Raw genomic sequence first — 16,138 nt, 5'->3', positions numbered from 1 at the left:
AGGGTATCACAAGCTTCCACTGCAATCGTTCTATCACATGCGATTCAAGTAGCTGTGGGGCGCTAAGTCGGGGGGTTCGTATAATATTCGAAGCCCCCTCAACTTGTCCTTTTTATTCTTTTTATTCTTTTTTTTTCTAATTTTCTCTTTCTTTGTTAGGCTGTCGATAGACCAAACTGGGACAAGATGCTCAGAATGATCAAGTGATCATATGGCGCCCGGGCCGTAACCTTTCGGTTTAGCCAATAGCATGGACATGAACGTCGCGTCATATGAGGTCAAAACAGCTTGAAGGGGACGTCGAGGAATCCTGGTGAGCGGCTAGAGCAAACGTGCACAAGCGCTCTCGAGCAGCGCAAGTATGTCTTGCAGGTCGACCCCAGGTAGTTTCCAACATGCCGCGTCATATAATTTGATAAGGCCGAGGTCGACTGATCCTTCTTTCGCACGGTCGCATAGATGGTAGACGGCGTCGTTCTAGTGAGTCGTCGTAAACGCCAGGGATGTTATCGCCGCCAATCACCTCGCATGGAAGCCATTAGTGTAGGTGATCGCTCGTGATAAACTTTTGTCGGGTTGCCGGCGGTACAACTCGGCACGTGCGTAGTGGATGCAGCGACAGGGGTCTCCACGTATCGCAATCTATACCCCGACGGAGAAACGGAGTTCGCCGGCTTACAGGAAGCCCGATTCAGACAGCAGTCTACGCGTTGGGGAAAACACAGTTAGTCATCATGTAATCAATCAATCAATCAAGACGTCCTTCAAAGAGAAATAGTATCTGAAAAAGATATGGGTATCGCCACACCAGGCCTAAACACCAAAGCAAACACACAAGGTCATGAAAAAGGGCATCAAGTGGGAAGGTGCACATGGAAAAAATAAAAGAAGGAAAAGCATTATCGCATCGACATGGCCAAGGTCGCAATAGCCAAGGTGCTCATGTCTCTACCTGCTGTAGTAGCATACCTCGCAATCTTCTCGTCCTCCCGTTCTCTGGGTTCCACTTCCAAACTCCGGTCGTACATGTCATGCACGTCGCCCGCCGCTTGTAAATTACTGAGAATGTAATCCTGCAGTTCAGGGACGGGCTGCAGGAGATAGGGGACGTTTTGATATTGCTGAATGTCTCGGATTACTTCCGCGGTTTTGGCGCGTTTGTTGAAGTTGATCAGCTCTGATGGCGTAAGAGATGGAATGCCGTCTTCGATAAAGGTCAAATCGGTCAAGTAAACACCTAGGGAAATTGGGTTAGTCCCCGCAGCTAAAAACGGAGGATAGAGGTGGGGTTTAGGTCGATCAGTCCTAATCTCATACCGAAGAATGGAATGCATGGCGGGTTTGCTAAGTGCAGAGTTTCACGGTATTCACCGAAGTTTTTCGTGCTAGCCATGAGTTTACGCATTTGCTCCAGAATTGTGGACGTGCGTCCACTAACTTGGCCCCATGTCCGGCCAAGTCGATGGATCGGCGCCGTTCCGAGGGCAGAGATAATAGATGTCAGTGTAGAGTAATTGTTCAGGGCACGGCATTTCTGATAGTTCTGTCAGCAATAGCCATCAATGTGGTGGGGAAATATCCATACATCTGCTACGTTAACGAAGTGCTTGATAACAACCACACGCTTCTTGACATCAGATTGACTGAGGATCATCTCCGCAACCCAATTTGTCAGCTGGTTGGAATGAAGGATGAGAGCTTTCACGTTAGTTGCAGGCTCCGGTTCGTCAGGCCCAACTTTCTTTTGCCACGTTTTATTCAGACATTCTATAGGTCGAATCTTGGAGTAAAGTCGTGATTCGATGATTGTCAGCTGGCGAGCAAACTCTGTTGGATCAATATCCAGAAATTTAAGCTTCTTCATATTCTTCGGGACAATAGGAGACGGGGCAGGAACCGCTTGCGTAGGAACAAGCCGCTTGACAGTCGTGTCCTGACCACGAAGACGTTGCTCGATAACCGTCAGCAACGGAGGCGAACCCGGAGTTTTCGTAGTAGCGATGGAATCCTTGGTGAAAGCATGGACACGTTCCAGAAGCTTCATATGCGCTTCATCATTTGGTTCCATCCAAAAGTTTTCAAACCAGCTCTTGAGGATGTTGACTATACGGAATCGAATAGGCTTTTGCTTTCTGTCAACCCACATCTGCATCTCTTCTTGGTTTAGACCGAACGGGGGTTGGATATTGAAGCGCTGAGTTAGCAGCTCGAAGAGCTCGGCGGCAGTAGTAAAGGAACGGTAGGTAAGGAGGAAAGTATTGTTGAAAGAAGCATCAAGTTTGTCATGTCGAGTCAGGTGTTCCACTAGTCCTGCTAGCGTGCCGCATTTCAAGGTAGGCACATCGTTTTTGGTATCGTAAAATACTTCACCTTCATGATCCATCTTCAAGAACCAAGGCGTTTCTTCCGGCTCCCGGACAGGTTCCCGGATTGGTTCTCGAGTGATTGCAGATGGCGGGGCTTGTCCGAAGAATCTCTGTGCCTTATCCATATTGCGTCGCACTTTGTCATGTGGGGGATTGACGGAATAAGAAGATGGGATTCCAATTGACTCGTCCGCAATTTTAGCCTGAGAGTCCGTACGGCTATGCGGAGCCTTCAAACCCTCGTTATCTTGGCCCAGACGACTCTCGCTACGGAAAGCTGCAGTAGACTCAGGAATCTGCTCGAGCAGGAGAGACAGGGAGAACCCGATTTGGGAAACGTAGTTCTCAAGTTGCCTAGCAACGCCTCGCACGGCGTTCAGACGATCTTCGAGGGAATCTCCGCGCAATTCAGCCCATTCATCGCCCAGGGGGCTCGTGACAGCCTGACAGCCAAGGACAAAATCGGCAATCGCATCGTAAACCCGTTGTTTCTGTAAACTAAAATCGACCAATTGCGGGTTTTGGAAACTAGTTCCCAAAGGCGCCAGATTGATCGACTCGACAGAAGAGATCCAAGGACGAAACTGCTCGATGACCTTGATAGCAGCGGCGGAGACAGAATCGCCGATTTCATGATGCTCAGCAACCGTGACGATCTTCTTCTGGTTGAGTGACAACCGCTCCTCTAGTCGGCGAATGCTTCCAACAAAAGACCTCCGCAGAATGTCAATATGATCCAAAAGCGCTGCATCGAGTGGCACCGCTGGCTCAGCTCGAGTGTCCCCTCCATCCTGGTCTAAGAACGACGTCGGGCCTGAATCATTGAGAGTGACACCGTTATTCTGCCAGCCACCGCCTGAACAGCTACCTACCACAAAGCCCGGAACGATTCGCTGAATGAAGTCACCACGCTGCTGTCTTGCAATATCGACATAACCATACACTCCTTGCATAACCCCATCTGCCTCTTGTAAGCATTTGTTGACGGAATCCGGACTTGGCCAGTCAGCCGCAGCAATGTGCGATGAGAGCACTAGTTTGGAGAATTTCGACATCATGTCCCTGAAGTGAGGGTACAGAGCCTTATTTGTGGAGATAATCGACGGGTTTCCGGAATGATTGTCCGTGGTATCGGAACCAGCAGCCAGAAGCATACGCAGATGGTCGGATATATCTTCGGCCTTTCTCACGTATTCTGAGCGATCACCGTTCAATAAGGTCTGGCGATAGGCCTCGACAGCATTGCGCATGTTATCAACGAGTAATGGCCACGTCAGGGGGGCCGATGCACCATCGTCGACAAAATGCGAGGGAGCTTCCGAAGAAATAGAAGGTCTGTGGAAATTGTCGGAAAGTGATGTAGTACTGCTAGCGGCGGTTCCAAAGCTGTAAGCCTTAGACAGGCTTCGAAACGAGCTCTTCCCTTCGTTAATCGATTTGGTGGTAGACGGTGGGTGTAAGGAATCCATGGAAGTTGCGGGGGATACGCCGTCGATATAGGACTGCCGTCTCCGAGACATAGAATCCTGAGAAGCAAGCATCAGGGATTCGCCCTCCGCTTCGGACGCGGAGCCATCATAGTCATCCTCGTCTCGTTCGAAACCACGGGCCATTAGTTCTGGGGGAGGTCTAGTCTGGTTGGGCACAAAAAAGGTATTGCGGTCGTAAGGACCTGTTTCGTTCGTAGAGGGGTTTTCGAACGGCAACTCCATGGTGCTGTAGCCGGTGAGAGTGTTGAAGTAGAATAAACGGCCATCGGGGGTCGCTTGCGGAATCCAAAAGGCGGCCTCTTCCTGCTCATTTGAAGGTCCCGTGCCTTCAATAGGCAGTATCGGTTGTGAATCGCGCGAATTTCCTGCAGAGTCAACCTCGTCTTCCTCGCGGTCCTCCTCATACTCCTCCCCAAGGCCAGACTCCGCACTGATGTCTCCATCCTCATGGCCGTTCGATACATGCTCCTCGAGCTCGCTGAGGTCTGTAATAATGGTACAGTAATTGCTAGGGAACCAGCCCCGGACGCTATTGTTGATCACTCCGTCCCACCAGCCGGTCTCCAGTTGGTTCAGAACCTGAATGATATCCCCTCTCCGAAAACTTAGACTGGTATGGTCGTCGGCATCGTAATCATACATGGCCCGCACGAACAGAGTAGGTGCTGGTTCGGGGCTGGGAGTAAAGCGTCCAGTGGCAGTCATCTTGACGGGTGATTGATGTCCTTGAGGCGACTGATCGACACTCTTATCTCGAAACTGGAAAGAGAGGCTGCTTCCACGACTGCGACTCCCGGGGGCAGTCGTGGGAGTAGACACCTGCTCCTCGGTGAATGCAAACGTGGTTGTGATAGTAGTGCCCGTCTTGGTCGCCAGCGCCGATTTAGTGTCGATAACCAATGGCTCTGCCAAGCGGGTGTCGTGCATTCCAATTGACTTTGGTAAATACTAAATAAAATGGGGAGACGGTAAGGGGCGGGGGAGGGAGACAAGATAAACTGGTAATCAGTACGCTACGTCCCATGCGACAAACGGCTGGACGAGCTTAACGAAAGGCGTTGGTCATGACTAGATCGGCAAGTAAATGTCGAAGGATCCGTTAGGAGGGGAATGCGGTGCGGGTTGGTTGCAGAATCACGCTGCGGGAGAAATGTAGTAGGCTATAGTGGGTTCACCGCACGGGTGGTGGCAGGGCAAAAGGCGATAACGATAAAAGTGGCAAGGACACGGTTCGAATGGGCCCCGGATATGGCGTCCAGTGAAGATCTTTTGTTTCAATGTGAGACTGAAAGGAAGAGTGAGTGAAGAACACTGAAAATGTGGAAATCGAAGGGAAAGGAGAGCAAGAGACCGTCCAGGAGAGGAAGAGAGCGAGTGAAAGAGAGGGTCTCAGGGAGTTTTAGGGGAGGTTCGCAACAGTCCGTCCATTCGGGTGGTGGGCAGATGGACTGGGTGTGAGTGGAGGAAAGTGACAACCTGCAATACCGCCTGGTCCGTCCACCGATTACTACTACAGAGAGGAGTACTACCTACTTACGGGAAGTAAGTCTGTAATTTTTCAATACCACCCTCTCTAAATTACCGTACCTGCCCATTTCCTCGTACTCCAATTACCTGTTAAGATACCTAACCTAGTATCTATCTACCCGCGGTTGATACAGCCGGTCAACGAAAGTTAAGAGGGGCACTTTTTGTTCGATTTTTCTTTTATTTCTATTCTTGGCCCTTTTCTCACCTGCATTCAGCTGATAGGGAACAATAATATCGGGCAAGGTGTAGGGATGTACTCTTGTTGGTTGGGGTAGATTTTTTTTTTCCTTCTTTTTTCCTTAAATTTTTTTTTTCGCCACAAACATTCAGCTTGGGGGCTATAAATTGCCCCAAGTCAACGACTGCGCCCCGTGTGTGTAGGCCATTAAGCCTCACGTACGAAGTACCTGGTAGATTACAGGTAACGAAACCAAATAAGGTCGGTACGGAGACGCGGACCAGCAGCCAGCACGAGCCCTCTTGACCTTTTGACTTTACGGGCCATGCATAAACTGTCGCCTTTGATGCGTTGATAGGCGCTTGCTGGTCGCTAAAAAGTCTAACCAGTTCCCCGTACCACAAACACCCAACCTTCATTGCTCCATCTTTCTTAACGGGTCACTCTACGATTTAAAAGCGCGTCTGTAGCCTTGGTTCTCGGAACAAAGAGGCTGGAACCTAGGTGGTTTCGACCGCATTTCCGCTACTCTTGACTTTCGATGATTGGGCTGGCTGTGCAATATATAAAGTTGGGGAAATGGGTTTTTTTTTATTTTTATTTCTAAGGCAAAATGTAGATACTACTCCATATAAAGTTATAAACATGATCTTGTTGTCCATAATACTTGCTTTCCATGCCTCCTTGCAAAAAAGAACAAAACAGTATAGATAAAATACAAATGAGAAAAAAAAAAAATAAAAAGACAGGATCGTCTCCGTAATCTTTGGTATCTGACCGACTTGTATTTTCAACCACTTGTTGTCTCCATTTCCTGTGGAGAATTTTAGCTCGCGTTGCACTCCAAAAATACTCCGCAACAGTCTCGACTGATGGGGACTTTACGAAATGAAATGGGTCTTAGTAGAATCATATATATTACTACGTATTACTTCAATAATTGCCAATACTCACACCGTCTGGACAGGCGGGAGGCACGATTGCACCACCATGGACCTACAAAACCGCGTATTATACCTATAGTCATCCATGAACCTTGAGAGGTCTCGGCCTTATTTGGTAATCCGCTTTCCTATCGTTATATGCATTCTATGCATGAGGAATGCCCTGTGCGTGTGTCGTTCCGGAGGATTAATCACAATTCGATGCGATGTATAGTCCATGATTTGCCTCTTAGGTGCGGCAGGTCGCATGAAGGCACCCAATTCATGATCAACCGCAGTGCCACTCGACATTTTCGGATAGTAAACACCGAGTTGAAGTCGCTCGGGGGGGAATGCTAAGTATCTTCAACTAGGATGATAGGTAGCCGTCCACAATGAAACGGCACATGTTATAAACATGCCAATGCCAATGCCAATGCCAATGCCCTATTAAACTACGCTGATAATAGCTTACTCATACGGGCCCCACACCATCGTTCATCCATCAATCACATATAGAGTTGGCATGCAACCCTCTTCGGAGAAGTGATTATACATTCCTATACACATTATACGAGCTTACCCACGGAACAGAATAAAGTGATGTAATCCTCGGTAGCCCTGAGACTGGAGTTTCGTGTCAATTCCAACGGAACGAAGCCAAGACGGTTTAGGCTGTACAACTTATGACGATACATGCGGCGGATCAGGGGCTTTTAGGATTTCTAGAACTTGTGAGCCTTTACTATTAGTTAATTAGTTAACCTTCTTTGTGTGATCCGCGATAATAATTGGCGGATGAGCAAAGTTTCTGTATCGGGCTTCCTTTCTCGGATCACCTTAATTTTGAGATTCCTGAACATAGTTCAATATCCAATATGCACCACATGTGACCTCCACAACATACTACAAGTAGTTTTCCCCATTGATCATGTCATATACGGTCCAACCCACATTTCCACGGGTTTGAACAGCCGCTATCGATTCGCAGAACCAGAATCGAAGAAGTCCGCGAGTCACTTGACACACAACGCAACGTCAAAGCAAGTCATACCACCTTGCAGGTGAGCTGTCAGACGCCACATAGGGCGATGTTTTGCGGCGTTCAAAGTCGATCCTATTAGATCCAGTCTCCTATGAGCCGTTGCAGATATCCATTTGTGATATATAGATAGATAGGAAGTATCTCCGTATCTTTCCAGCCGGAATCTTAATCCGGTAGCTCAACTACATCCCTGAAATGGAAATTGGATCTCTCAATTTTGGAGAACTGACCCTCAATCTATTCAATCTATAATGGTCCTGTGGTCTCATTCCCGGTTTTCTGTCATCACTCCTTGCCTCCAGACCAACGTTTTGCGTCTGTTGAGGAATTCTCAAGATATGGCATGAAAAGTACCTTCAGGACTACCCCAGTCAGTGTGAAATGCTCACTTCCATTTCTCGTACGTTTAATCATAAATTTCATTTCCACATGGCTTTAATTTCTTGTAAATCCAGAGTAATCCACCATAGATAATGTATACCTAGATCTACGACATCATTCCAAGCCCACCAATTCCTCCCCAGCAAATACACCTTCGATTGCCATCCACCAATCCCCGAATACAACCCTAAATATCATAATATCTCCCCCTCAATCTCCCACCATCCCATATTCCAATACCAAAATAACACCAATAACCCCTCAAACAGCCAAACCCACCCGATCCAAACTCCCAGCACTGACCCCCAAAACCACGTGTTTTTAACGCCGGACCTAAATACACTTTACGCATGGCCTTGTTTCGCATTCACTTTGACACACTGAACCCACGCCATTGACGTATACCGTGGCTGCCCTGCGCAGCTTTGACCTCCCTAACCTTGATACCATGGCATTGTTCCGGTGGTCCATGCGTTATATGTTTGGTTACTGGTAAGATTGGTTGTGGAGAGGGGTTTTATGGGGGTATTGGAATTTTCTTAGATACTGTACTTTTTATTTTTGCAGATTATGGGAGTTGGAAGGGTAGGAGCGTTAGGCTGGGGTGGCGAAGGAGGGTATATCGGGTTTGGTTCAGGGGTGGGGGAAGGATGGGGATACGAGATTTTGGGGCTTGGGTTTGGGTTTGGGGATCTTGGAAGTATGGGAATGGCTATTGAGGGGATTTGTGAGGGAGGGAGGTGTGCGTGGTATCCATCAGGTGGAGATTCTGTTGTGTGGTGAGTCGTATTGCTTGGGGTGGTGTTTTCTGTATCTATATTCTTTCGTTTGTGGACGATGGATGTTGATATACTCTATGCTATAACGAAGGCGTAGATGGTTATTCTTGATCTCACAGAGCCATAGACGTACACTATGTAAGTAGTTATTAGAAAATGATAAACTACACCCTCCACCTCACTGTTGTCGCTTCGATGTAACCCCGTTTCCTTGAGCAGCTTCGTGGATTCCTACCATGGCAGTCTTACTATAAGTTACGAACCGGTCCGAGCCTCGAAGCAACACTACGTACGGAGTATATTAGACCCTATATATCTCTGGCGCCAGGAGTAAGGTACATAATAAAAAGTATCAGAGGCATGGTTGGCAACTTACCTAGGGAGTAGCAGCTCGCAATCATATAAAGAAGTCACACGACCATGTGTTATCCTAATACTATTATCAGAGACACCGTCGGCGTCTAGTCAAATATCTGAGTAGGCATGCATCCTCGATCGTCGTCATCGACTTTCTATATAACTGTGCGCTTCCGTCCTCTGGCGTGGTGGTTGACTATGCACAAGCCCTGGTTCGCTGAGAAACTCATAAGGGTATATTTAATCAAAAGCATGTCCAGATGAAGAACTCGCTATGGCAGACGCCATGGAGAGAATGTCTAACACTAATGCTTAATTTCTGGGGATTTATCAGCGAAATGTTCAATATCATGCATGGTCTCACTGGGTATAGGACATACATTGTACCAGTCTTCAAAGTAGTCGGGGGCTTAGGATGCAGGAGTCTTTGGGTTTGATATTATCTCCCGGTCCAAAGATAGAGATATGCGTTGGTTGTTACTATATATCATTCTATCACTGGGTTGAGCACCACAATCGAGGTGGTCTAATCGAATTATGAATTGACAGGAACATTGGATGAAAATCTGTGGATGGTCAGTACATCGCCGCTATCAAAAGCCGAAAGAAGAATTGAAGAAGAGGCTTTTCTATAGTTGGATGGTGTAGCCCAATTTCTCTTCTACGTGGGTTTCCTTTGAATGGGTGTAGAGCTGGTTATCTTGTATGTCTACTTACTATTCTCAAGAAGTAGAGAAAGCCTTCGTACTAATCTAAATGGACGTTCTCTGTGGACCATTTGATCTTATTAAATGGTTGTTATCGTATTTTGTAGAAGGTATCTAGGATGGCATGGCAAGTCATTGATTGTGTCCAAGGTACAGTGTCACTACACCCTAACCTCAACGTAGACCTTGTATATATATCAATGACGCCGATAGGGCACTGGTTTCCCCTACGTTTGAACTATATCCATTTAACTATTCTCTACTCTTCCAATACTTGCATATGACTATGGACAACCTACCTCAGAGTCCTGATAATGAAGTATAGCCCTGACCTAGGACAATTGTCACCCCAGCACACCATATCAAAACACACAACAGGCCTAAACCGGCCCCTGAGAATATAAAACTCCCATAAAAAACCATAACTCAATAATCCCTTCAAAGCAAGACAAGCATCGGACCCCTCAAAGCCGAAGAAAAGCCCCGAGGCACCCCAAGCAGAACCTGATATACACCGGAATCTCTCTCCTTGCAGCATCCAATATAGAGCTATTCAGCGGCGAGAACTGATAATCCGGCACATATACCAAGATAGATAAAAGACTAGCAAGGGGAATCCCCATCGTGAGAGGGGTGAGGAGGGGGAAAGAGCAAGCCCCTCACATGCAATTGATAATCTCTATCCCACGATGGAGTGAATGGGGCAGGCGAATCGAGTGAGTGCCGATGTAGCCGTTGCTCTACTAACTAATCGTAGATCCCCCTGACGGAAACGACGGCTGCCTAAGTTAGTTACTGAAACTACTACAGGGTTAAAATTGGCTACGGGGCAGTGCTATCTATCTAGTGAGTCCCAGACAAGTGGTCTATTCATAAGGTAAAGATACGGAGAACAAAATCCCCCAAGCTCCGTACAAACCTCAAAGTTCGATAGGTTCGAAGTATACATAAACACCGGAAACATCCACGACGCAACACGCAACCACGCCCATGGGAGCGGCAAACAACTAAGGTTCCCAGGTAACCTAGTAACTCCATCCATGTCTCACACAACACCAGGATCCTTCTCAGGAACAAACCTATCGGACCAAAGAGGCCATCCGATCATCCCGCAAGACTACCCCTTACGAAAAACCATCCCCGTGAGAGGAAAAAAAAAAAAAAAAAAACCAACATACTCCATATACCTTGTCAAGTCCTTCCCCATATAGACAAGCGAGCGAGCATGCATCCGAAATGAACCAGGGAAATTTCGATAGTCTCAAGGCTGAATCAGTGGAACTCTAGTTTGCGCGCGCTCTTGCCCCTCCCCCTTTTTTTTGGCTTTGCTCCGGCCCCCCTTCCCAACTTCCCGGGAGACGACGGTTGGTCCAGAGGTTGTGCCGGATGTCGCAGAATCGACGCCGATGCTCTTCCAGAAGCCTTCTCTGATTCCAATCGGCCGTTTCTGGTGGGGAGTGGGAGACGTATATCGGTGATTAGCGAACCGGTTGGGTGGTGTTGGTGTTGGTGGTTCCGCAGTAGTTACCGTGGGGTGGTTTCTTTTTTTCCTTTTTTTTTTTTACGCGATTACTTGTTTGATGGATCAATAATTGCTTTTGCGTAGTAAATTCTTCACAAGACGGTAATTATTATGCTGTGAAACGTTATGTATGTATGTATGTATGTATGTATGTATGTATGTATGTATGTATGTATTATTATTATTATTATTATTATTATTATTAGCATACTTTGTACATGAGCGAGTAACAATTGGGAAAAGCGGGATACCAGTTGTCTCTCTGAAACATGCAGTAACCACTTCTAAAGATCGAGTACGACTTGCTGAAGGCAAAGAACTGAACGCAAACCTCAAAACTAGACAAATATTGTGAGAACTAGACCTAAAGAGAGAAAAGAAGGTCGTCTTAATATACATCCTGGTAGCTTAGTATATGTAACAGGCATTCTTCTATAGATGCGTGTTCAATATTTGGCAAGCTACACACAAATATATCATTACCCGAAGACTACCCAATCCCACTAGGCGCCAAAAAAGCACATATACAATCAACCATTATTTATCCACCCATGCAAACATATTACGACTTGCGAAGTACACAGAGAATGAGACAAGCGAATGCAGACAGAGTTGGTCTCACCCGCCAACTACAGTAAGACGCCAGATAGCCTGTTGTCCTTTGAAGACAACTTTACGTCTGACATGCAAGTCCCGCGGGTGTGAACCATGGAACGTCACTCGCTCAATTGTGGACAAACGGGTAGATTCCATGGTTCAGCTCTATCAAAAGCTACATTTGAATGCCTTTAGGAAATAGTAACGTGCCACAACATACATTTGGTGAATTAGATGTTTAACTCCAAGGTGTTCTAGAACCCATTAGATAGTGGATATGAATCGCCTTATGCAATGTAAATTAGTTTAGCCTGAGGCAGACTTAGGTTTCGATCCAGGTTAGCGAAGCCGCACAGAAAATGATTGAAGTCAAGGAGTTCCCAAAAAAAAAAAAAAAAAAAAAAAAAAAAAAAAAAAAAAAAAAAAAAAGGGTGAAAAAAGGAACCGGGGTGCGAGAGAAATGTGAGAGAGAAGCTACACTAACTGAAAAAGACTGAAATTGGGCGGCGAGTCCCTACCCTCTTACTCTAATGCTTTTTTTCTTTCGATCTGAAGTGGCTCTGGATTTATTTTCCTTTTTCTCTTGCCCTTACTAACCGGTGGAGACCAACGAAACCAACAGTCCAGTTTCTCACTGCCATGTGTAATATATATAGAAGCGGTCAAGGAATTAACAAAGGAAAAAAAAGATCCCCAACAACGTGCACCATATGGAAAGAATCTACCCAAACTTGATGGCCAGCGCTCACCGACTCCATGGCGATGGCCTGTTTAAGGAATTCCAGACCGATATTCTTTCCCCCCCGCCGGCGAAGGGGGAGAAGGAAGAGAGGGGGATTCCGCTAACCTGCATTTGTTCATATCCAGGAATTCTCACGAAGTTGCCGGGACGGCAGCCAAAAGGCGGTTTGCATGCTACTGATGCTTACTAGTGTAGGGACGGGGTCTCGGGGAAGAGGTTCCTGGAATCCTGCACCGGTACCTGGTGGGGACAGAAATCGGGAGAGATGGAATTTCATGATTCAAAATTTTATTTTCTTTGGGTTTTCCACTCTTTTGGAGCGATCGACTGGCCGTAGATCCCATTATTGCATCTGGGACTATGTGGTTACGTACCGAACTATAGGACCGTAGGGATGATAAAGACGGGTAGCTGCAGCAAATCAACTCGCTTGTTGAGCGCAGGAGAGTCCTCAAGGTTTCCAGCTCTTTCGGATTTTAACTTTGACCATTTTCTTTTTTCCTTCTTTGCCCCTTTCTGGAATGGCAATGAACATGATGAACGTGATGATGATCCAAAAATTAAAGAGAAACAACGAGTGAGTGATAGGCATGATATAAACCACCCGAAGCGAAACCCACCGAATCATTACTGGAATGGGGGGACCACACGCCCGGAGAATATGAGCCTGGACTGGAAATGATCGATCATGAATGGATGGATCGGTATGCACGGAGGATTTTGCACTATTTTTCTTGTTCTGGTCCCGTGCGCGAGCCGAGATCGATAGTGATGGGACGGAGTCCGCAGGCCCTTCAACATCGGGTCTCTCTCTTATCCTGAGGCCACAATTGGATCTGTACAACAAAGCATGCAATATCTATCAATCAATACCGACAGTCTTCGAGAAAGCCGCCATATCCTCGACACAAAACTTAGTTATCCACCAACAGGAACCCATGGCCATCAATTCCGTATCCTGGGCGTTTCTGGGCCGGACCGCTGCATGACCGGGAAGTGGATCGAATAGAGAGAGAGTCAGAGTGAGAAAAAAGAAATCCCGCCAGTTGCCAGGATAGATTTTCGCGAGGGACCGTTCAAGCTCGAAGGAATTTAAGAGGCTGGGCGCATCAGAAAAGGCCGAATAATAGGTTCTTTTGTCTGACCCGAGGCCCAAAGGTCGTTCTCAAAAGAGTAAGCCTGCCGGCTCACCGCTCTCTCCTTCAACAACACTGGCAGATTAAAGCGGTGAAGGTAAGAAAAAAGTACGTACATATATCACTAGTCTTAGTGATAAACTAACGGCTTAGTTATCGGTAAGGTGGAGTGTGGATATATGGGTCCTGCATCAGAAGACCGCGGTGGGTGCTGATTGTCGAGTATCAAAAGTAGGTGGGATGGCGGTGATGCCAGGTCGTGGAGTCTGCGACAAAGCCAGCCCCGTTGAGGGGTAAATCCATTTAACACGCTGAAAGCCACTATCAGGATAGAAAGTATTCTCGTGGAGTATACAATCTGTGTGAACACAAAAGTGACAGTGACGTTGTCGCGTAAGCTACACCGTCCTTGTGGTACTTCTGAAGTCATGTGCGTTACCCTAGTAACTAACCGTGTCTGACGGGCTCCTCGGGTTCCCAACCCCTTCAGTACTGGAGGCCCCACTGGTATGCCGGGATTTTACGGAGTCTTTTTGATTGATTTTCGTACATACTTTATTTCTACAGAACTGTCTTCGTTCAAAATGAAATGGATAATAAAACCATCCAAAAATGTATTCGATCTAATAGTTCGGGCAGACTATAGCCATATAGCAAGTTACCGTCATGACTTAGCTTGTAGAGCCTAAGAAACTTTAAAAATAGGGGGATGAACAAGCACACGGATGCCGAATTAGAGACGATGACACCAGCAACGACTCATCTGACCTGGGAAAGAGAGGGATGTACCCTGTAATCTGTCCCATCGAGTGTGGAGCTCTCTTGGGGGCACGCGGAACGAGGGCGCGTCTCCGAGTGAGGCTGGGATTAGGCGCGATTGCGACTGCTGGCTTGCAGGCAGCCACAACTGACCGAAGCCAACTAATCCGAAACTAAAACTAAACTATGTCCCTATACAGAACCGATCCCCCATGCCACTGATGCAGATGCGATCAGGTATTCAGAATGCACCGTCTGCTTGGATGTTGGATTTCCAAAAACAGTAACAAAACTGTATCTGATGATGTAGTCCTGCAGACGCAAAAGGAAACTTGACCTCACCTGACGTACCGTCTCCTGGAAGACAAAAGACACTGCTCGTTGTTTCAAGCCTAGGCAGTGCAGCTGGATAATATTGGTTACATTATTATGCAGCCTGACTGATTGTCTCAAGTTAAGACTGACCTTGCGGGCAGAGGGAGCTGCTGTTCGGGCCCTATGCTGGGAATGTACACAGGCGAAACTTGCAGCGCCTTGGGTTGTCCACTTCCCTGAGCAGCTGACCTGGAGCTGGAGGGGGCCAAGACCAGAGGCAAACATCTCCTGTCGACACTGCCCTCTGTCCCTATATTCTTCACGGGGAATTTTATTTTATTTCTTTTTCTAAAAAGGTTAAACCACAAAATTAAATTGTAGAAAAATCAAGGCTGCCAAACACCATGCAGAATCTTTTCTAAAACAAAAATACTAAGATTTATTCGTGTATCGTCCAATCTTTCGTGGAGTGGCTGATGATCTGTCAGTCCTGGAGATATCACATCGTTCAATATTCTCCTATTGCTGTGTGATGACGGGTGGCTGATCAGCCAAGCCTACTTCTGTACACATAAGATCTCTGACTTGGCAATGACGACCTCTCAAGAAACATGGAAATTGGTCGGTAAGAAAGACTGCTTGATCACTTCTCCAGAGTTTACTACTCCGTACTGGGCTATACTCCGTAGGTACTCCGCTCTCACGTTTAAGATTAGTTTCTTCGTCATGCCGACATCTGAGGTGAGGGAGTCTGGAACCAAGGGCCGAGCTCGATGTCGAAGATCCACCAGCTTCAAGTTTAGAGGTGCTATTTAGGCAATCAGGTTCTTCTGTCACGCGTTGATTGGATCGTGAGTAGAAGCAACCTCGGTGATAGGCGACCGATTCGTGAATTACCAAATAACTGGGGTTTATTACGTAGGATTACCAGTGCAGCTTCCTGGCAAGGGAACGAAGGAGGGGTTGATCAATCGGTGGATTCGAAGGGGGGGTTTCCCAGTGCCAGAGAAGGGAAGAGGGACAAGAGGGGACCGAGGGGCTGTTAACAGGATAAGTCCGGTGGCGGGTTTAAGAGAGGGGTTCCCATATTGTCAAAGGTTCCCCTCCCAAATTTTAATTAATCGCAAAGATACCTTTATCTGGGGAGGGAAAAAATAATAATAATATTATTTTTTTTTTCCAAAAATTATAATAATAAATAAAAATTCAAGACATCGGAGATGATCTGCAATTATTAATAAAAAAAGTTGAAGAGAACAAGTTGATACATGAGTTGAAGAATGATAATATGGAATGAGGGTCTAGACAAAA

The 16,138-nt window shown here is 46.7% G+C and overlaps 3 protein-coding genes across 3 annotated transcripts; 1 reads left to right on the top strand and 2 right to left on the bottom strand.

Annotated features, from left to right (window-relative positions):
• Positions 1-1,021: 1,021 nt before the first annotated feature.
• On the bottom strand, positions 1,022-4,874 carry BDV27DRAFT_90675 (putative cell division control protein Cdc25). The gene is made up of 2 exons (XM_032077920.1): positions 1,586-4,874; positions 1,022-1,534 (listed from the first exon to the last, which is right to left on the bottom strand). The coding sequence occupies exons 1-2, from the start codon at positions 4,781-4,783 to the stop codon at positions 1,265-1,267; spliced, it is 3,468 nt and encodes a 1,155-aa protein (XP_031929554.1). The 5' UTR covers positions 4,784-4,874; the 3' UTR covers positions 1,022-1,264.
• Positions 4,875-7,611: 2,737 nt separating this feature from the next.
• BDV27DRAFT_125170 (uncharacterized protein) lies at positions 7,612-8,538 on the top strand. The gene is made up of 2 exons (XM_032066263.1): positions 7,612-7,932; positions 8,003-8,538. The coding sequence occupies exons 1-2, from the start codon at positions 7,914-7,916 to the stop codon at positions 8,236-8,238; spliced, it is 255 nt and encodes an 84-aa protein (XP_031929553.1). The 5' UTR covers positions 7,612-7,913; the 3' UTR covers positions 8,239-8,538.
• Positions 8,539-13,668: 5,130 nt separating this feature from the next.
• BDV27DRAFT_90626 (uncharacterized protein) lies at positions 13,669-14,275 on the bottom strand. Its single transcript, XM_032077919.1, has 2 exons — positions 13,870-14,275; positions 13,669-13,717 (listed from the first exon to the last, which is right to left on the bottom strand). The coding sequence occupies exon 1, from the start codon at positions 14,181-14,183 to the stop codon at positions 13,884-13,886; it is 300 nt and encodes a 99-aa protein (XP_031929552.1). The 5' UTR covers positions 14,184-14,275; the 3' UTR covers positions 13,669-13,717; positions 13,870-13,883.
• Between the last annotated feature and the right edge of the window lie 1,863 nt (positions 14,276-16,138).

Source organism: Aspergillus caelatus (assembly GCF_009193585.1).
Source record: "Aspergillus caelatus strain CBS 763.97 unplaced genomic scaffold BDV27scaffold_50, whole genome shotgun sequence".
Classification (NCBI taxonomy): Eukaryota; Fungi; Ascomycota; class Eurotiomycetes; order Eurotiales; family Aspergillaceae; genus Aspergillus; species Aspergillus caelatus.
The sequence above is the reverse complement of the archived record's forward strand: the minus strand, read 5'-3'. Positions and strand labels throughout refer to the sequence as shown.

Bases quoted from the DNA above. Each gene is read 5' to 3' on its own strand.
- BDV27DRAFT_90675 (XM_032077920.1), bottom strand. From the start codon at position 4,783: ATGCACGACACCCGCTTGGCAGAGCCATTGGTTATCGACACTAAATCG. The intron at 1,535-1,585 runs GTATGGATATTT...CAGAACTATCAG, and splicing joins ACTTCGTTAACGTAGCAGAT to AAATGCCGTGCCCTGAACAA.
- BDV27DRAFT_90626 (XM_032077919.1), bottom strand. From the start codon at position 14,183: ATGACTTCAGAAGTACCACAAGGACGGTGTAGCTTACGCGACAACGTC.